The sequence below is a fragment of the Acomys russatus genome, chromosome 28, assembly GCF_903995435.1.
Source record: "Acomys russatus chromosome 28, mAcoRus1.1, whole genome shotgun sequence".
Taxonomy (NCBI): Eukaryota; Metazoa; Chordata; class Mammalia; order Rodentia; family Muridae; genus Acomys; species Acomys russatus.
In genome coordinates, this window is record NC_067164.1 from 18,319,370 (window position 1) to 18,340,555 (window position 21,186).

Genomic DNA, 21,186 nt, shown 5'->3' on the forward strand with positions numbered 1-21,186 from the left:
TCCGATTCCTGGAAGAATGAAGACTGAAGTAAGGAAACCTTCGAGCTCAGCTTAAAGACAGACGTTCCGGCAGCTCAGCATGGAGACCGTCATCAGGAGGGGCCTCACATCATCCTGTCTCACTCCTTCTGCCACGCTTAGGCCTTGCCTACGAGGAGCCTACAGTTGGGCAGCATGGTCTTAGCACGACAGCGGATGCTCTTCAGAGAAGCATCTGGCTCAAAGAACTAGTTAGTCTTGCTGTGGCATCTGAGTGGCAGGGTCCCATGGGATGAGAGTTGAGGGCACTTAAACCATCTGCATCTTTCTGTTCCCACACCACCACTGGGGACTCGGCCTTTCTCAGACAATGCTATCTCTTCACATACGCGCGCTCTGGAGAAGCTATAAATTCAAGTTGCATTGTGGGTACTTGGGACAGAAGCCAGGCCTCACAGTGTTAAGCCCACACTGTTCACTGAGCCATGGCCATAGCCCTGGAACCCTGATTCATAGCTGGTCAGTTACAGACACAGGTGACGCTATCCCAGGCTTGTGAATAGTGTCCGACATGGTGACTGAGTACAGCCTTGGGGACCAGGCCCCTCATCTGTGGAACTGATAATGTCTCCAGGGAGATCCTGTCAGAGTGGAGCTGAATTTGAGGAAGCACAGCTGGTTTCGCTGAAGAATACCTTGCTTGGTGGCTATGAGGGAAGTCCCATAAAGGTCGTCTGTGTTGTTTATGGTGTAAGCACAAAAGAAAAGAAACAACCTCTCTCCCAATGCACAGGGTAAGCAGGATGGGTGTGTGGTTCAGTGTTCAGGCACTTACCTTGCATACACAAGGCCTTGGGTCTATGGCCCAACCCTGCAAAAGAGCAAGGGAAAGCCCCAAGCCTTCTGGACATTCGCCTGCATTAATTTTGATAGTTTCTTCTGTTTACCACTCCTGATATTGACCCAGCATTGTGAGGAGCTTCCTGTGCGGGACTCTGGACACCTTGTGGCACACTCACAGTGTTTTCTAAGTCTCTGACACATTTCACAGAGTCCCTTTCTCCTCTGTGTGTAGCCAGGTGGCCTGCAGGTGACGCGTGCTGATAAGAGATGGGTGGTAGGGTGCATGCGCTGTTCATTTCACGTGAGGCTTCTAACTGCAACGGCTAACTTTCCCAGGAGTCTCACTTTATCTCCTCACTAATATTTTCTTTGGGGGATAGAAACCAACAGCACCTTTGAACTTGCCGTTTTCTGAGTACCAGTAAGTTTTGAGCCTCTCTTTTTTTTTTTTTTTGGTTCCTTCGGCCTCTGGGTGCCTGCTGTCTGCTCAGCCCGGAAGTGAAGAAAAACAGCGTCCTCATCTTCTTTTCTTGTCAATGTGTGAGAGTTTCTTGGATATTAGGATAGTAATCATTTGTCCTGTGGACAGCACAGCTCTCTGCCCTTGCCTGCGGTGATCTGGTAACTTCTGTCTAAGCGTCCTCCATTGTATGTAATTATATCAAAATAGCCTCCTGGGTTGGAGACTCTCATGGGGTCAGTGTCTTGGATCTCCTTCCCCTAGCCTCGCATTTCTGCCATTTTTATGTAGGGGTCATGAGACCCACAGTTCAACGCAGCACAACCAGCCCAGCTTTGTGTTTTCCTCTCTTCGGTGAGCTGGCTAGTTTCCCCAGTACAGACAGATGCTCCGTTTCTGGAGGTTTCATCATTACGGAGCCGCTCAGCCTGGAGTCCATCCAGGGGTCAGGATGAGTCAGAGGTTTGCAAACAGTTGCACTTAGAAAACGTTTCTATGAAACCTGAGGCTGAGAGGCTCCGACGTGACTGATCTGCCAAGAGGGTTTGCCTGTGGCAAATGTCATGTGGAGACACAGGCGCAGAGTTTGACAGAAATGCACAGGTGCTGCGGTCCATCCCCCAGAGAGCCAGGGCCTGGAGAGAGAGGCGGGGGCGGGGAATGAGAAGGTAACAGCTCCGTCTTCAATTTGGCATCAAGCTGGACTATTCCCAGAAGGCAACTCTGATGTCATGCATCCAAATCCACATTATTACTTCTAAAATGTATGTCTTAAAAGGTGAACGGACATGCTTTAACCGCCAATCAGGATTTGGTGTAGCCAGTGCAGTTCAGAACCTGGGTCCTGGGGTCAAATCCTAGTCTGGTCAGCCACCCCCTGGATGACCTTGAGCAGGTCACGCCTCTAAAGGAGATAATTTTGATGAAGCATTTAGCCAGGGGCCAGTATCAATTACATCAATTAGGCACCAATAAAAAGCAACAATAAAAGCCTGTATTAGATGCTAGACTTGGCATTCCATGGAACACTAAGAATGAGATGCTCTGACCCTCAAGGGATTTGTGAGTTAAAGGAGGAGGAGGAGGAAGAGGAGGAGACAAGTTACAAAAATAAGTGTATCATAAGAAAAAGCCTTACGCTTTGCTCTAAGAAAGCTCATATGCTCAGAATTCAAATAAGAGAATGGCATATCAATTTGAGGAGTTCTGAGTGGAATTCTGAGCCAAGGAAGGCAACACCAAGATTTAGGAAAGATTTCGAGTAGGGTTGAGTTGCAGAGTGCAGATAGAGGTACACCAATGCCGTCCGAATAGGGTGCAGACACTGAGGTTGACAACACAGAGGTCAGTAGAAAGACACTGCTTACCCCCTTCTCTCCAAAACTGCTCTCCAGATGACGAGAACTGGTAAGTAGGGAGACGCTTTGCAAACCAAGCAGTTCTCCAACTCATGAGCATCAATCAGCATCCTCCAGCTTAACTCAGTTCTGGTAGCCTCTACCTGAAGCCGGTTCTGAACTCATAAGTTAAGAGGGCTCAGCTTAAGACTCCCCCATTTCAGAGGTCAACCCCAAGTCCATGCATTTCCTGCTTCTGGTTGACTGTTATGAATTGGGGGACTTCTTGCTTGAGTTTTATGATTTGCTAGAATGGCTCACAGAACTCAAGGAGACACCGGTTTACGATGGAAGGCCCCGGTGCTGCGGTTTGGATAGTCTTTGTCCCTCAAGGTCACCATTAACTCTCTAGTTAAAGACATGAAGTGTAGTTGACAGCGAGCACACTGAGCTCAATGTGAGCTGTGCTTGCGAAGCATGTGGCCGTCTGCGTAAACTGGGAAAGCCACTGTGGCTGAGAGGGCCAGGCCTGGGGACAGGTTTTTGCTGGGAGATGCAGAGCCATTAGAGAGTCTCCCACAAAGGCTTGATCTGATTGCAGTGGGATCCCCGCGTTTGAAGATAGGCATCCTGTAGGGGCTTGTGACTCAGTTTGGCTTGTAGTAATGGCTGCATCTTAGTGAGCTGGCTTGGGCATGCTTTTCAGGCAAATCCCCTTTCTCTTCTAACTAGACTTTTATATATTACCTGTCTGTCTCTCCTTATTTTATCTATCTTTTGTCTATCTCTCTCTATCTACCTACCCATCTATCTTCTTTTTTTGGATCTTAAATTCTTAATTTTTTAAAATTAGAGGTTTTTTTTGGGGGGGGGGGCACAGGGTTTCTCTGTGTAGCCTTGGCTGTTCTGGACTCACTTTGTAGACCAGGCTGGCATTGAACTCACAGCGATCCGCCTGCCTCTGCCTCTCAAGTGCTGGGATTAAAGGCGTGAGCCACCACGCCCGGCTAAAATTAGTTTTAAATATATTTTGATCATATTCTTTTCCCTCTCTCAACTCATCCCAGATCCTCCCAACCTCATGTGCTCCCTCCTCCCCTTTCTCAAAAAAAAAGAAAGAAAGAAAGAAAGAAAAAAAAACCCACCAAAACCAAAAACCGAAATAAAAAACACAAAAAAGAAAGAAAATTAATAAGACAAAAGAGTATCAAAACAAATCAAAAAGTGCACAATCTCCCCCTCTCCCCCTACCCCCTTTCCCAAACAAAGCACGGAGTCTGTGATAACCAGCTACTCCTGGGGTGTGGCCAACATTCCCAGTGTCAATCCACTGGAGATAACTGATTTTTCCTTCCCAACAGGTATGGATTGCAGCTTCGTGGTTGTGGGTGGGACTTCGTGCTCACTTCCTCCTCTCAGTGCCGGCTTTTCTCTGGTTTGAACGTGTGCGGGTGCTGCATGCCGTCACAGTCTCTGTGAGTGCAAGACACTGTTTCCTTGGACTCATCTACCACCCCTGGCTCTTAGAATACGGCTATCTCCTCTTCCACTTAGATCTCTGAGCCTTGAAGGAGGGCTTTAATAAAGCCATCTATCCCATTTAGGGCTGAGTACTCCAAAGTGTCTCTTTCTCTCCACGCGGTCCGGTTGTGGGTCTCTGTGTTAACTACCATCTACTGCGAGAAGAAATGGAGCAGTATTCCATTCTAATATTAACTAATTTAATAATGAAACACGAATCATTTTGTTACTCTGTTCTCTACCTAACTACTTCCTCTCTTAGGAGTTGCAGCGTGCGCCAAGATAGGAGCAGCCCACCAGGAAGTCCCTGTCAAGAGATGCTGTGTGAACTCAGCAAGGAGCCTTGTGTTGTGAGCTATCCTCCCTCCCAGAGGGAGCCATGCTAGCACTAACTACCTCCAAGGCACATGCTTTCCAGCTGTGGCCTCAGCAGCGGGATATGGGAGTGTGTGCTTAAAGAAAAGAAATAAAGAGCCCTAAACCGAGCATGGTGGCGCATGACTTTAATCCCAGCACTCGGGAGGCAGAGGCATGCAGATCTCTGTGAGTTCGAGGCCAGCCTGGTCTACAAAGTGAGTCCAGAGCAGCCAAGGCTACACAGAGAAACCCTGTCTTGAAAAACAAACAAACAAAAAAGAAATTAAAAGTCCTTCATAGGACTTCTATTGCGTGAGGATCCATTTAAGTTCATGCACAAAACACTTTCAATATATGATGCTTTGATAAAAGGTCGCCGCTTTATTAACATTTACTTTTAGGGGCTCCATCCCTGAGCAATAGCCAGTTCAGCTGCGTGGGTGTACACAAGCAGCAATATGAGATCAGAGGAGAGCTCCAAGTCGATGCTTGCCTGTGACCCCCAACCTGAGACGCTGAAGCCTAGGTATCTCGAGTTTGAGGCCAGCCTGAGATACATAAAGAGTTCTAGGCTAGTCTGGATCCTTCGTTTTGAAAAAGGAGGATGTAGGAGGTTCGAGGAGGAAAGACAGATGGGATTGGTTGAAGTGGTGGGCCTTTATGTAGATGGTTACGTAGAGGTTGGGGAAGGCTAAGTGCAGCGGGGCGGGAGGGAAGCTTCCACTGGGTCTCTGAGCCTTGTCCCCTCCCCCCAACCTTCCCTCGCCCGGACCCTCATCTTCTCTTTGGCTGCTGTGCTAACAGTCCAGGGAGAACCCTGGGCTCTGAGCCCTCTCCCGCCTCGGAGCTCCAGGCATCCCCCTCAGCCTGGCTCGGTGCGGTGCGCAAGCCTGCTCTTCTAGTGTAGGGACGAGTGGAGGGGGACACCTGTGTAGACCCGCCAGGAGCAGCGAGGGGCGAGGGCAAGAGCGAGAGCTAGGCTGAGGGGCGGGTCGGGGGCGGGGCCGGGAAAGTTCCCGGCGGCCGGGGAGGGGGAGGGCTGGACTGGGCTGGCCGCCTTGGAACCGTAAATGGCTGGGACGGGCGGGGTGGGTGTGGCCGTGGGTGAGCAGAACCCAGGTCCGAGTCCGTCTTCTGCTGCAGCCTCTCAGCTATGGGCGCCGTCTGGTCAGCTCTGCTGGTCGGCGGGGGTCTGGCGGGAGCGCTTATCCTGTGGCTGCTGCGGGGCGACCCTGGGGCCCCGGGAAAAGACGGGGGTGCGGAGCCGCAGAAGGACGCGCCTTCAGGGGAGGCTGAGGCTCCGGGAGGCGGTCCGGGTGGTGGTGGTGGCAGTGTCAGCCTGAGCTCGGAACCTTCCAAGCTGCAGCTGGTCTCCAAACCAGGTATTCCTCCTCTTCGGGGCTAGGGCAGACAAGGCAGGTGTTTTGAAGTTCATCTGGGAAGGGGAAATGACAGCCACTTGGAGCTGTTCAGGTGGGTTCTAGTGGATCAGGTTCCCTGACCCCGGACTGAATCCTCCTCAGGCCCCATGGCCTTCCGGGGCTGTACTGTCCTGGCGAAGCCACTCCAGAGGCCGCGCCCAGCTCCTGCGGCTCCAGCGGGCGCGGGCTCCTCCGCCTGGCCGTGCTTGGCGCAGTGCAGGAGGCTTGGGGGGAATCTCACAACTCTCTTCAATCTCTGATGGAGCTGGGAGGGACATCCTTCTGAGCCTCAGACTCTGACATCCCACACTCCTCCTTAGATCTGAACTTGGGGCTGGCGAGCCTTGAGCTCTCACTCCCTACGATCTGAACAGTTTTTTCAGAAAAGTAAATTTCAGCTTAGACTTGGGTCGTGAAGGCCACTGCAGCTGAGGCTGTGCGCAGGCTGTGCGCCCACTTACAATATCCCAGGGTGCTGGCCTACCAGGGAACCCAACCCTGATGAGAATTGTCATCAAAGCTTAAATCTACATTTTAGAGACCCTGTCACAGGCAACCAGTGCTCACTCACTGGCACAAATCCTAAATTCCCGTGCCCTTCTTTGCCAGCTGCCGCTGCCTAGCAGAACTTATTTTTAGTGGTGGTCATTTGTAGCTACGTGAAAATCTTTCCCACAACTGGGTTTTGATAAACGGTTCATCTGTTTTCTCCTGAAAATTGAGAATTCAGAGTAATATTTGTTGACTTCTCACTTTGAAACTCATTCTTAAAAAGAGGCAAAAATAAAGCAAGAGTTCCCCGCCCCCCCCCCCCACCCGGTGCTGATTTATAGTTTTAGGGAGTTTACGCCTGTGGGAGAGCTGTTTAGGTAGCCAGGAAAGAAACCAAGTCTTTAGAGGACTTGATTGCGGACTTTAAGGAACAGTTTTTTTTTTTAAAGTATGTATGTACAGTGAGTAGGGGTTGGGGGAGCCTCATATGTGTTTGAAGAGATTCCTTTGCCCTCAAGCCGCGCCCCCCTCAACTCTCTTCAGGCATATCCTTGGTATTTCTCACACTGACTGTTCTGTGCCTCTGCTCTGCCTTTTAGCTGGAGCTGGGCCCTCCTGCACTCACTTCCAGAGAGTTCAGGTGTACTCTTGAGTGCAGGGCAGCCATGCAGTTCTTTGTTCCACAAAAGCCTAAAAGCCTGTGTAGTGCTAAACTCCTGCCCCACCTCTTGGATAGCATTTTTTTTTTAAATGTCAGGAGCCAAATGACTTAACTTTGGATGCTTGCCAACATGGTCTGGACTGTGGGAGACTGTGCAGCTTGTCACTTCATTCTCTCTCACGTTGTGCACTGCGACTCTGGGCATGCTTTTGATTGTTGGCTCTGCACGTATGCTCTTAGACCAGTGCTGGGAGTGTGCAAACAGGGACCTGATTTTTACAGGGACTTGAGCTGCAGAGAGATCTGAAGACAGCGGCAATCACTTTCCCCAGTTTTCCTTTGCAAACCACCTAACGTTCCTGCTCTTCATTCCTTAGAGCATCTTCAAGAACGCAATGGACAACTGATTTCTGAGACCAAAGCTCTTGGTAACCTGCAGGAAGCACAGGCGGTGCAGAAGGTCGGAGCAAACTGGGGGACTGCCAGAGAACGTGTTCCCGATGGGAAGGTTCCAGACACACACTCCAAAACTAACTCTGAGGTGTCAAGAAATCAGGACCCAGAATGGAGACTCCTCAAAGGACAAGAAGCAGCCGTTAAAGCAGCTGGGAGTGCGGCTGAGAAGCTGCCCCCCAGCAGCCTGCTCAGGGACAGATCTAACACAGTCAGCCTCGCCCAGCCCTGCAGCCCGGACCCGGCAGGCCATGAGGGCTGGGAAGTGGTGTCTAGGCACTCATCGTGGGGGGATGTTGGTTTGGGTGGCAGTCTTGAGGCTTCTGGGTCAAGCCTAAGTCAGGGGACGGACAGTGGTAGAAGCGCTGTTGTGGGAGGAAGGGGCTGGGCAGCAGAGGGGAGCACGCTGTCTCTGGAGCCTCAGCGGGTCAGCGTCCAGTTCCAGGTGCACTATATCACAAGCACAGATGTGCAGTTCGTTGCGGTGACTGGGGACCACGAGAGCCTTGGGGGATGGAACACATACGTGCCACTCCACTACTGCAAGGACGGGCTGTGGTCTCACTCTGTCTTCCTGCCCGCAGACACAGTGGTGGAGTGGAAGTTTGTATTGGTAGAGAACATGGAAGTTACTCGCTGGGAGGAATGCAGCAATAGACGCCTACAGACTGGCCAGGAGGATCAAGTGGTCCATGGGTGGTGGGGCATCCACTGACTCGGTTCGCAGAGCATCCGAGAGGCTGCAGCAGAGCGTGGAAGAGGCTCGGGCTGTAAGTTTAAAGTAAGGGTGGCGTGATTCCAATTGTAGCCAGAAGAGTTCTTTCAGATTTGCTAGTGTGGCTTTTGTCCAAAATGTAGGAAGCTGTATGCATGCAGAGAATGCTTCCTGTGAGCTGGGGCTTTCCCCCTGTTGCATTGACTGGTTTGTGCAGACACACCATTACTTGAGAGACTGGCCATTCCTGGGTGGCTGCTTTGGGTAAGCCTGAGCTATGGACTATAGGCAAGGAGAAACTAACAGAACAAGTACAAGGTAGAGCCCTTAGGAGCTCTTAGAGTAGGGAGACTATAGTAAACGTCACTAAATACAGCTGGAGCAACACTGTTTACATTTAACATTAACACCCTATGGAACTGTGACCAGTAAGGATCTCAGTGAGACTCGAGGGCTCCCCGTTAGTTTCTGTCCCCTTTTCACTGCTGAGGATAGGTGGGACGCTAGCTGCCTATCCTTTGTCTTTGTCTTGATGGCTCGTGCAGGAAGGAGAGCATGAGGGGCTGGGCTGAGAGGCCTGGGAGTTACAGGTCTGAGTCTGGCTCCAGCAAAGGGGCATCCGTCCTTTACCCACAGCAGCCTGGTCAGATCACTTCTGCTCACTGTCCCACCCCGTTCCTACCAGGCCTCAACCTGGCTGCCCTAAAGAAGTTTTTCCATCTGTTGCCAGTGAGCAGAAATCTATATAGGACCATGATACAGAAGAAAAGCTTTGCTCTGAGAAAAAAAAAATTATTAAGCTTTAAGTTATAACTGAATAATAAATCCTGAATTTTCATATCTTTATTAAATGCCTGAATTATTTGTTTCACTGTAACTAGATATAAAAATAACTGTATATTTTACATATGGAGAAAAACAAATATCAAAATGATAGCAGATGGTGAGTGCTTTTCCTTGGAGAAAGTTTAAAAAAATATTTTTGGAGAAAGTTGTAAGTATCTTTTTAAAACTTTGCTTAGAAAAGTTTTTGAGGTATGGTTTTTTTGTTTGTTTGTTTTTGTTTGTTTGTTTGTTTGTTTTGTAGCCCAGGCTTACTCCAAAATCACTATGTAGCCAAGGATGCCCTTAAAACTGAACCTCCTACCTCTACTTCTCAAGTGCTGTGATTATAGGCTTCTATGCAGTGCCAGGCAAGCACACTACAGCTGAGCTGTGTCCTAGCTTTGTGGTTTTGAGATAGCTCAGATTGGCCTGGAACTTGCTATATAGATAAGGATGACCTTTAACCTCTAATTTTCCTACTTCAACCTTCTAAGTGCCCAGATAAAGTGAGTTTTTATGTGTTAAAACAGTTTTAGTACAACAGTATAACATCTATTGGCAAAATAGTGTTAATTCTGGCCAGGATGGCCTCTGCTGACAAGAGCACAGCTGCAGTTGGAGGCCGTGTTACAGAGGGCCTGGCATGCTGTTTGCAAGCTTTGGGCCCACAGCACTTTTGAGATGAAATTCACAGCTTGTGCTTATGTATCTCAGAAAGAGGTCTGCTGGCCATTATGTCACAATGCTCAAGCATCCCTATAAAGTAAGCCAATTTAAATAAGTCTCTAGAATTCTGTGAAATAAAAACTAATCTTTCACTAAAGCCCGTTGGTTTAAGAAACAGTACATATGCATCTATTATTCATAGTTAAACACACATCTGTTTTAACCGTCATTTGAAGTTGGGCGTGTTAGTGATAGCTTTGTCACTGAGAGCAGCGCGAAGTTCCCCTGACAGAGCATGGACAGCCTCCTCGCCACTCACGGCCTGCTGGCTGCTGGAGCAGGTCGTCCGTGTAAGAAGGCAGCAACACCACACAGATTTCTTGCCCCTGTATCAGTCAGCAGCTCCCCTCTGTTTAGTCTCCTAAGACAACCCCCTTCTGCCCTGTGATGTCACCACCCTAAGGGTCCTACCCACCCTCTGCATCCAGCCTGTGGGAGGGAAATAACTTAAGAAAAGCCACAAAGTACTATGGCTTTGACCTGACTGCTGGAGGTAAGAGACTTGAGACTGCACATGGCCTCCAGCCATGACAACTGTGTACTAGGGAGTGGAAGAAAACATTTTTTGGGCAAGTTCACTCCTGCCACATTATCTCTAGTGGTTAGGCACAAGTAAAACACTTAAGCGTCTGTCATCCTTGTCTCATTAGATTTGGTTTGCATACAAATATTCCTGATGTATTGAAATTTAATTAAGGTAGATTGTATTAATCCAATGTAGACGTTATCTACTCATTTGTTAAAGAGTAACAAAGTATTTTCTTTCTTTAGTTTTATGCAAGAGGAGAGATTCTAAAAGTTTTGATTGGGGGCACCAAAGTTTTGTTGGTTACTAATATTGACAGAACAAACAATGAGTTCAAGGTCGCCACAAGGCTGGTGTTTGTCCAGCGTGCTGGAGTTTGTCCTTCTGTTCTTGGCACTGAACCCCTTAACACCATATGAACATGTTTCCCCCCCCCAGAACTCTGAACTTGTTTAAGCTGAAAAAAATTACTCTACAATCTCATAACCAGTGAAATAATTTTAAACAATTATATCAACATGATAGAATTAGCATCAATTAATACATTGTCATTTATGAATACTTTCAAAACTAGCTGGTAGTGTTTGATGTTTTACTGTAAGAGCATTCAAGAAGTTTATTTCAAAATAGAGTTTACAGGACAGGGTATCTTTTATTAAATATCCCATAAAAAGAAAAAAGTCCACAGGGCACTAATTAGTTATAAGTAACACCACAATTAATCAGGCATCAGCCCTCTATAAAGAGCAGGCAAGCAATGCATCATTTTAGTAACATTTTTTCCTGGTCTTTCACTTTCTGAATCCTCTTTTCTTGATTTCTGATCATTGAAGACATTGCTAAAAATATCAATAAAACAAAGTTAGATTGTAAAATCAAGTCAGGTTATAAATCCCTTCACACTCTGAGCCCAGAGGTGCCTAAGACTTCATTCAATGCAGTACTTTCATAAAGGCTGCCGTGATAAATAAACGAAACAGCCTCCGATAAGCAGCATGAGATAAAAAGAGCATAATTTAAGTGCCTTGAGAGGGTAACAGGAAAGCCTCCCTTCCTTCAATCTCCAGGGTCAGTCATTACTGAAAGCAGTTAGGGAGGACTGCTCTGTGCGCCTGCGTGCATGCACATAATGGGTTTGGCTTTGGTTTTGCTGGGAACTCAACCCATAGTCTTGTACATGCTAGGCAATGTCCTAACACCAAGCTGCATCTACAGACCTCTACTTTAAATTTTGATAAATTCTGCCAAAGCCCTCTAAAACTATCCAGAACTTCAAGCGCCAACCTACCAGGCACTGCATCTAGTCCAAGGACTCTGGCACTGAGCTAACCCCAGCCGCGGGGACCCTGTCACTGGGCTAACCCCGGCCGTGGGGCCCTCTGCGCCGTGTACCTTGGTTCTTCAGCTGCAAATCTTCTACAAGGGTTTGCAAGCTTTCCAGTCTGTTCTGCAGTTTTCGGCATGTTTTTCCTGTTGTTTCTAGTGACGGAGACTGTGGATCTATTAGAAAATTGCTTAGATGTGATATTAAAAGTCTATTCATTATTTCTTTTATAAATTTTCACATTACATGTTAAACAACATTTCTTATGAAAACTTTAAAACACTGTTTTAAAATGAAAAAGTTTCCCATTTAAATGCAGCAGCATTAGTTTATTTGATTTTTTTTCCAAGTCAATTTGACTTACTACTATTCAACATCGTATTAAAACATGGACTCATGAGAAGACATTAGTGACATGCTGTATGGGTCAGCTATACATCAAGCCCGAGGAGTCCCTAACTGGGGAATGGGGGCAGGATCTAATTCAGACACTGGCACATGTTTCACTGTGAAACTGTCACCTAAGGTCTGATGGTCTACATGGTGGGAAATTGTATGGATGCTGACACAGAACAGTGACCCTATGATGTGACAAAGGCCCGCTGTCTCTAGTAAGTTCTGTCAGTTTCTGAAAATACTTGGTTAGCAAATGGAAGAATTGAATTTTAATCTCAATCTTGACTAGATGAATAATTTTGAAAGCACTTTTGCTGACTTGATTTTTTTATCTCCAAATACCCTTTTTGTTGTAATTATAGCATTAAAGATAATTGTCTGAAAGTTTTTCAATCCAAGAGGATGAAAGACAATAGCTTAGGGATATTTGAACAGAAATAATGCTGAAAGTGGGGGAAATGTTGTATTACTGTGCGATGTTACAGGCAATGCCCCCTCCTCTAGCAATTACTCTTGGCAGGTCAGTTAGCTGATTCTTTACACTTATGTGTGGTTTGTTTGCTTTCTTTGAGACAGGGTATTACTACACAGCCAGGGATAGGCTATGAAGTCATAGGAGGCTATCAGTTGGTAGCCATGGACGGACTCTGTAGTCACAGGCATGGTGTCACTCTGCAGCCATGGTCAGGGTGTCACTCTGCAGCCATGGTCAGGGTGTCACTCTGCAGCCATGGACAGGGTGTCACTCTGCAGCCATGGTCAGAGTGTCACTATGTAGACATGGACAGCGTGTCACTCTGCAGCCATGGTCAGAGTGTCACTATGTAGACATGGACAGGGTGTCACTCTGTAGCCATGGACAGGGTGTCACTATGTAGCCATGGACAGGGTGTCACTCTGCAGCGATGGACAGGGTGTCACTATGTAGCCATGGACAGAGTGTCACTATGTAGCCACAGACAGGGTGTCACTCTGTAGCCATGGACAGGATGTCACTCTGCAGCCATGGACAGGGTGTCACTCTGCAGCCATGGACAGGGTGTCACTCTGCAGCCATGGACAGGGTGTCACTCTGCAGCCATGGACAGGGTATCACTATGTAGCCATGGACAGGGTGTCACTCTGTAGCCATGGACAGGGTGTCACTATGTAGCCATGGACAGGGTGTCACTATGTAGCCATGGACAGGGTGTCACTATGTAGCCATGGACAGGGTGTCACTCTGTAGCCATGGACAGGGTGTCACTCTGTAGCCATGGACAGGGTGTCACTATGTAGCCATGGACAGGGTGTCACTATGTAGCCATGGACAGGGTGTCACTATGTAGCCATGGACAGGGTGTCACTATGTAGCCATGGACAGGGTGTCACTCTGCAGCCATGGACAGGGTGTCACTCTGTAGCCATGGACAGGGTGTCACTATGTAGCCATGGACAGGGTGTCACTATGTAGCCATGGACAGGGTGTCACTATGTAGCCATGGACAGGGTGTCACTATGTAGCCATGGACAGGGTGTCACTATGTAGCCATGGACAGGGTGTCACTCTGTAGCCATGGACAGGGTGTCACTCTGTAGCCATGGACAGGGTGTCACTATGGAGCCATGGACAGGGTGTCACTATGTAGCCATGGACAGGGTGTCACTATGTAGCCATGGACAGGGTGTCACTATGTAGCCATGGACAGGGTGTCACTATGTAGCCATGGACAGGGTGTCACTATGTAGCCACAGACAGGGTGTCACTCTGTAGCCATGGACAGGATGTCACTCTGCAGCCATGGACAGGGTGTCACTCTGCAGCCATGGACAGGGTGTCACTCTGCAGCCATGGACAGGGTGTCACTCTGCAGCCATGGACAGGGTGTCACTCTGCAGCCATGGACAGGGTGTCACTCTGCAGCCATGGACAGGGTGTCACTATGTAGCCATGGACAGGGTGTCACTATGTAGCCATGGACAGGGTGTCACTATGTAGCCATGGACAGGGTGTCACTATGTAGCCATGGACAGGGTGTCACTCTGCAGCCATGGACAGGGTGTCACTATGTAGCCATGGACAGGGTGTCACTATGTAGCCATGGACAGGGTGTCACTCTGTAGCCATGGACAGGGTGTCACTATGTAGCCATGGACAGGGTGTCACTATGTAGCCATGGACAGGGTGTCACTATGTAGCCATGGACAGGGTGTCACTCTGCAGCCATGGACAGGGTGTCACTATGTAGCCATGGACAGGGTATCACTATGTAGCCATGGACAGGGTGTCACTCTGTAGCCATGGACAGGGTGTCACTATGTAGCCATGGACAGGGTGTCACTCTGCAGCCATGGACAGGGTGTCACTATGTAGCCATGGACAGGGTGTCACTATGTAGCCATGGACAGGGTGTCACTCTGTAGCCATGGACAGGGTGTCACTCTGTAGCCATGGACAGGGTGTCACTATGTAGCCATGGACAGGGTGTCACTATGTAGCCATGGACAGGGTGTCACTATGTAGCCATGGACAGGGTGTCACTATGTAGCCATGGACAGGGTGTCACTATGTAGCCATGGACAGGGTATCACTATGTAGCCATGGACAGGGTGTCACTATGTAGCCATGGACAGGGCGTCACTCTGCAGCCATGGACAGGGTGTCACTCTGCAGCCATGGACAGCGTATCACTATGTAGCCATGGACAGGGTGTCACTATGTAGCCATGGACAGGGTGTCACTATGTAGCCATGGACAGGGTGTCACTATGTAGCCATGGACAGGGTGTCACTATGTAGCCATGGACAGGGTGTCACTATGTAGCCATGGACAGGGTGTCACTATGTAGACATGGACAGCGTGTCACTATGTAGCCATGGACAGGGTGTCACTCTGTAGCCATGGACAGGGTGTCACTATGTAGCCATGGACAGGGTGTCACTCTGCAGCCATGGACAGGGTGTCACTCTGCAGCCATGGTCAGGGTGTCACTATGTAGCCATGGACAGGGTGTCACTCTGCAGCCATGGACAGGGTGTCACTCTGCAGCCATGGTCAGGGTGTCACTATGTAGCCATGGACAGGGTGTCACTCTGCAGCCATGGACAGGGTGTCACTCTGCAGCCATGGTCAGGGTGTCACTATGTAGCCATGGACAGGGTGTCACTCTGCAGCCATGGACAGGGTGTCACTCTGCAGCCATGGTCAGGGTGTCACTATGTAGCCATGGACAGGGTGTCACTCTGCAGCCATGGACAGGGTGTCACTCTGCAGCCATGGACAGGGTGTCACTCTGCAGCCATGGACAGGGTGTCACTCTGCAGCCATGGACAGGGTGTCACTCTGCAGCCATGGACAGGGTGTCACTCTGCAGCCATGGACAGGGTACCACTATGTAGCCATGGGAAGCTTGGAGTTTACTATGGAGACCAGGCCTTGGACTTTGGAGAGCTCTTTTCTGTGTCTCCTGAATGATGAGACAACACAAAGAGCTTAGATACAAAAGATAGAGGGTATAATGCACAAAATAGTAAACAATAAAATGTACTCAAATGTGATTAGGTTCTGATTTTTGTACTTTTTAAGGATCTGGACTAAGATGTTTTGCCAATGACACAACACCTTGTGTGGCTAATGCCTTATCAATGGGGATGATGCCACAGAGTGCCAGGCTGGTTTTAGTCACTGCTGTATAGAATGAAAAACATTTCAAGTCCAATTCAACACATATGCAACTCATATACTCTAAGGCACTTACTACAAACCATATTGGTTTTTAATTTTATTTTTATAAACAAAAACTGAACTTAAATTTTTTGATGAGATTTTTAACTAGACACCTACACTTTCAAAGGTGCTGGCTGAAAGAAAGCCATGTTTTAACTAAATAAGAGTGGAAAGTCTCAGCACTTAGATACAAGGTATTATTAAGAAAAAAAAGCAAAACAAAACAGAAAAAAAGGTTCACTGTTCATGCCAGACAAGAGTAGAGATCTATTTCTACATAGTACTCACACTTTTATTACACTAAGGCATAAGCATGTATACATAATAGCTGTTTAATTTAAACAGCACATCCTTACGGAACCAACTGCAGGTTGTATCTAAGAGGAGCGTGCAGAATCCCACAAGCCCCTGGTGTAAGAGATCACTCAGCAACATCAACACTATCAGCTAGCTCACTCTTACCTTTTGCCGAGTCGGGCGAGTGGAGGGGCTTGCTCGACCGATACTGTGGTGTGGAGCCTATTGACTCCTCGGCAGAACTGGTCAGGCGGGAGTGAACTGGAGACTTCTTAGGAGAATTGAATGAACGAGAAGTTGAAATTTTCACAGATGGACTTGCTAAAATTGTAAGTACAAAGTAAAAAGAGAATTAGTTAAAAAAAAACAAAACAGTGTACTGCTCTTATAAAAAAAAAGTCAGACCTTTCACAAGTAAATGCTAGCAATGACAGGAGTGCCCTCATGTGATGGCTTAGATGGAGAGACATCTAGAAAACTGGTAGAGCACATTCCTAGATTGTTTATGAGGGAGTTTCCAGAGACAAGTGGCATTTACATAAACAAGGTGGATTGGGGGAGACCCACCTTATATGTGGGTAGCACTGTCAACAGGCCAAATCCAGCCTGGAACAAGAAGTGGTACAGGAGCTCGTCCGTGGGCACTAGCTTAATTCTTCCAGAAGGGACTTAATTTTGATACTGCCATCACCTGGGGACATCAGTGCCCAGCATGGTCAGTCACCGTGAGTGTAAACTCATCAATGACTCTCAGCAAGCCTTCAGCTCCAGCCGCCCACTGCGGTAGCATGGTTCCCCCCTGGCTGAAGCTTCAAGATCCTTAGCTAAGCACCAGTTCTCCCTTGCTACCAGCTTGCAGATGGCCTTTGTAGGACGGCCACCCTGATCATGTACGGCAGTCTCTAGTTACAGAAACATCTTATGGTTGTTCCTCTGGATAGGCCTGGCTTAGGGTGAGAACGTGGAGAGCGCTGAGATCCAGAGGCCTTGCTTCGCATCAGATCCACTGCTGATTTGATCAAACTGACCTGGGACTGTCAAATGCTTTTAGCTAGCTACAACAACAACAACTAAATAAATTTTGTCTAAAAGAAGGCAATCTCAATCTATAAAATTTCTCACAAAGTATCACATAAGAAAAACTGAGTATGTAAGGAGAAAAGATGACATGGTACAAAGCCAAGAGACAAAGTCCAAATAGTGGAGACTGATACACAGGGGACCAGACAATGAGCAGTCAAGCAGAGACTTCCATAGATTCAAACTCGAGATGTGCTCTACTCAGAGAAGGAAAACGGACATGTGGCTGAGAACTGCTAAAACAAACAAGCAAACAAAAGGCAAAAATATCACAGCTACCAGACAGGAGGGGAAAGGCATGTTGCATTTAAGCAGGCATCAGTTAACGTTACAGCTGACTTCTTAGTAGATACAGCAGAAACCTTAAATGGGGGAAATTACCCACATTAAAAGTGTGGTGAACGGGCTGGCGAGATGGCTCAGAGATTAAGAACACTGGCTGCTCTTCCAAAGGTCCTGAGTTCAATTCCCAGCAACCACATGGTGGCTCACAGCCATCTGTAATGAGATCTGGTGCCCTCTTGTGGTATGCAGGTGCACATGCGGGCAGAGCACTGCATACATAGATAATAAATAAATAAATAAATCTTTTTTTTTTTTAAAGTGTGGTAAAGGAAAATCTAACCTGGAATTCTATACTCAATAGTCCCTCAAAATGAGAATAAAATATATAGTTTCAGGAACTGAGAAATCTTATCACCCTCAAATATACATTAAAAGCATTAAGTAAAATTATGCTAGTTGGAAAGTTAAGTATCGAAATACCAGCATATCAAAGTGGATATTAATTGAACAGAAAAATACAATAACCTGTCCTAAGCCAGGCATGGTGGCACATACCTTTAATCTGAGTGCTCGGAAGGCAGAAACAAGTGGATCACTGTGAGTTTAAGGCCAGCCTGGTCTACATAGCGAGTTCTAGGACAGCCAGGGCTATATAGAGAATGCCTGTCTCAAAAAACAAAAACAAAGAAATTAGCAAAACCCTATCCTGTTGATTTTTGTCAGCTTGACACAAGCTAGAGTCATCTGGGAGGAAGGAGCCACAGCTGAGAAAATGCCTCCATCAGCTTTACCTGTGGGCTAGCCTGTGGTGCATTTTCTTGATTGACGATTGATGTGGGAGGGCCTAGCTCACTGTGTGTGATGTCAGCAGTTGGATTGGGTTGTATAGGAAAGCAGGCTGAACAAACCATGAGGATAAAGCCAGTGAGCCAGTGAGCATAAAGCCATGGTCTCGGCTTCAGCTCCCGCCTCCAGGTTCCTGCCTGACTTCCTCTGATGATGGATGTACTGCAGAACTGTAAGCCAAAGAAATCCTTTCTTCTCCAAGTTACTTTCAGTAACCACACTTTATCAGAGGAATAGAAAGCTAAGACATAACAACTGTGATTAAATTTTAATGGGTCTGCAGAGCACCACCTGTGTGAAAGCTGGAAGGATGCCGAATGGGGTTAGAGTCTTCTACGGTGTTCAGAATATGTTCTCATTTACAGTAATCTAGTAAGGCAAGAGTATCACTCTCCTGTTCTAACTAATCATTAAAACAATAATGACAATGAGTTGGAGACATAGGTCAGTTGGTAAAATCTTTGTTATGCCAACAAGAGTGCCTGAGTTGGATGGCATAAGCTTGAAATGCCAGGACTGGTGCTGCAGATAAAGAAGACTTCCTGGGGACCACTGGCCGCCAGCCTAGCCTAATGTGTAAGCTCCAGGCAACGAAAAGCTCTGTCTCAGAAAGCAAGATGGACAGCATCCTGGGAGTGATTCTCAAGGCTGACCTCAGATCTCAACACACATACACACGTGTGCACCTGCGCACACACACAAATGTGCACCTGCACACACTACACATAAGAGCACAGACTGCATTGGTTTTAGCTTATACACATGAAATGCTTCTCACTTTATATTTAATTTTCCCTATTTACATTAGTACTGGCCGGACTTATAACCATGGCTTTACTGAATAACTGTAATTTTTATTCTTTCCCAACTACTTTTCTCTTCTGTAAGTTGAACTATATTAACGGTTTCTAACACACTCTCCATGATTTTTCTTCCTAGTTAAATTTGCTTTCTGTAATTTGTTCTCTGGATATGATTTAAGTCATTCTCTGTAACATTTTTGTTTTTCTTTCCCATTTTGAGTCTTTTGCGACTTTTAAGCAGAGTTTGCTCTTTCAGTCTCTCCTCTTCCTCTCAGAAGCTGTTTTTATGGAAATCACCTTGTAATGCACTAGAAGTGATGTGGCGAGCCACTGTTTTCCCGTTTTATACATTTGGTTGTGAGCCTAGCCTCTAACGGCTGAGCCATCTCTCCAGCCCACGAGTCCCCCTTTTTATTGTAGCCACTCAACAAGCATTTATTCAGTGCCTGCTTAGTGTCAGGAAGGCTCTAAACGCCCGGGGTGTATCAAGAAACCAAAGACTGGGGAGCTTTATTTCCCAGGCTGTGGCATACAGTAGCAGCAGGAGCTAGTAAGTTACATGGGGTGTTAGAGGACGCTGTGTACCTTGTGTGCCATGAGCAGAAGAGGTACGGAGAGTGGGCAGGGTGGGACGGTTGGCATTTCTTAATAAGTGGCGCGAGTGAATGGTTGCCAGGAAAGTGCCATTTGAACACAGCTTCAGAGAGGATGAGGTTGTTGGCAGTGTTGGTGGCACTGCAGGTGCAAGAGCCCCACCAGGGAGACATCTATCAGGTTCACTAACAGTTCAAGGTGGGTAAAACAGTGACTGAACAGAGGTTGGAGGAAGTGAGGGCAGAGTTAGTGGGGGCTTAAACCTGCAGCGCTGACTTTGGCTTTTGGTCTGGGGAGTGAGGTACCTCTGCAGACCTCACTGAGAGCTCACCTGTGGACGTGAACGTGAAGCAGCGAGACGGGTCCTCCAGGTCTCCTGTGTGCACTGTGACTGGCTCTCTGGGGACAAGAACAGTGTGTAGGTTAATCTTGACCTTCCGCCTAAGAGTACCAAGGTGCACAGCGGGGCGGCCACGTGTGACGTTCCCGGAGATGGTTAGATCACACAGGCTCTGGGTGAAAGATGCTGGGGGAGGAGGAGGAAGAGGCGCCTAGTGGTGGGAAGTAAGCCACCCACCAGGCTCGTCTTCGAGGGTCCCTTCCAGTATTCTCACCACTTTCTACTTTCCTCTCTGCCACATACACCTCCTCCTGCCATGAAGTTCAAGCACAGCCTGAACCACCATATGCTACAATAAACACTTTCCTCCTTCACGGCGTTTTTTTCAGATATAAGAGTCAGAGAAGCTAATGTAAATGCCAATGCAAACATTCCTTTCTAAAGCACAGTACTAAGATATATGGCCAATGTAAACCAATACAGGCAAATGTGAGAGCCTGAAATATAAGCTCAAGATGCCCCATTAGATCTGCGAGCTCTAGAGGCTCTGAAAAACACCTGTAGTGGGAAACCCAAGATCATATTATAGTTTTGCATTCAGCACTCAAGATGATCTTTTCCCCCTTTTGAGACAGGGTCTCTAGCTCAGGTTGGTCTACAGCTCACTGTGTAGCTGAGGATGACCTTGAACTTCTGACCCTCCTGCCTGAACCTGCTGGGATTATAGGTGTCCACCATGAGGTTCATGAGGGGCTCTGTGCATGCCAGGCAAGCACTGTGTCAACAGCTGAGTGACATTCCCCAGCCCACTCACTAAAACTGTATCAATAGAAGCTTGGTTAGGAAATTAATTTTGTATAATAACAGTTATAAATACAAATCATTTTCTCATGCATCCTATAGGCTGCAATGTTAATCACTCATTTTAAAATGAAGAAACCAGCTGAGTGTGGTAAGCAAAGGCAAGGGGATCTGAGTTCCAGGCTAGCCAGGGCTACATGCCAAACAAGTGACCAGAAAAAGACCAAAGAGAGTTAGCAAGAACTCAGCATTAATAATATGAGGTTACAGAAGATGTGGCCAGATCAGTAGGTGGAAACAGGCCTGGCCATTCCTGGGTCAGTCCTGAGATGTATAGTCTTAATGTTCAGGGTGACTGAGCTTACAACAATTGTCACTGTGACAACGGGATGTTATCA

General features: G+C 47.4%; 2 protein-coding genes across 2 annotated transcripts in view; one reads left to right on the forward strand and one right to left on the reverse strand.

Moving 5' to 3' along the window:
• The first annotated feature begins 5,607 nt into the window (after positions 1–5,607).
• Positions 5,608–8,680, forward strand: Stbd1 (starch binding domain 1). The gene is made up of 2 exons (XM_051170719.1): positions 5,608–5,879; positions 7,449–8,680. The coding sequence occupies exons 1-2, from the start codon at positions 5,651–5,653 to the stop codon at positions 8,237–8,239; spliced, it is 1,020 nt and encodes a 339-aa protein (XP_051026676.1). The 5' UTR covers positions 5,608–5,650; the 3' UTR covers positions 8,240–8,680.
• Positions 8,681–10,929: 2,249 nt separating this feature from the next.
• Positions 10,930–21,186, reverse strand: part of Ccdc158 (coiled-coil domain containing 158) — a 57,523-nt gene continuing 47,266 nt past the window's right edge. Inside the window, exons 21-24 of the mRNA XM_051170698.1 lie at positions 19,979–20,046; positions 16,205–16,360; positions 11,709–11,816; positions 10,930–11,155 (exon numbers count right to left, since the gene is read on the reverse strand). Of these exons, the coding sequence (XP_051026655.1) occupies positions 11,079–11,155; positions 11,709–11,816; positions 16,205–16,360; positions 19,979–20,046 (409 nt within the window). The 3' untranslated portion in view covers positions 10,930–11,078. The remainder of the gene's footprint in view (positions 11,156–11,708; positions 11,817–16,204; positions 16,361–19,978; positions 20,047–21,186) is intronic.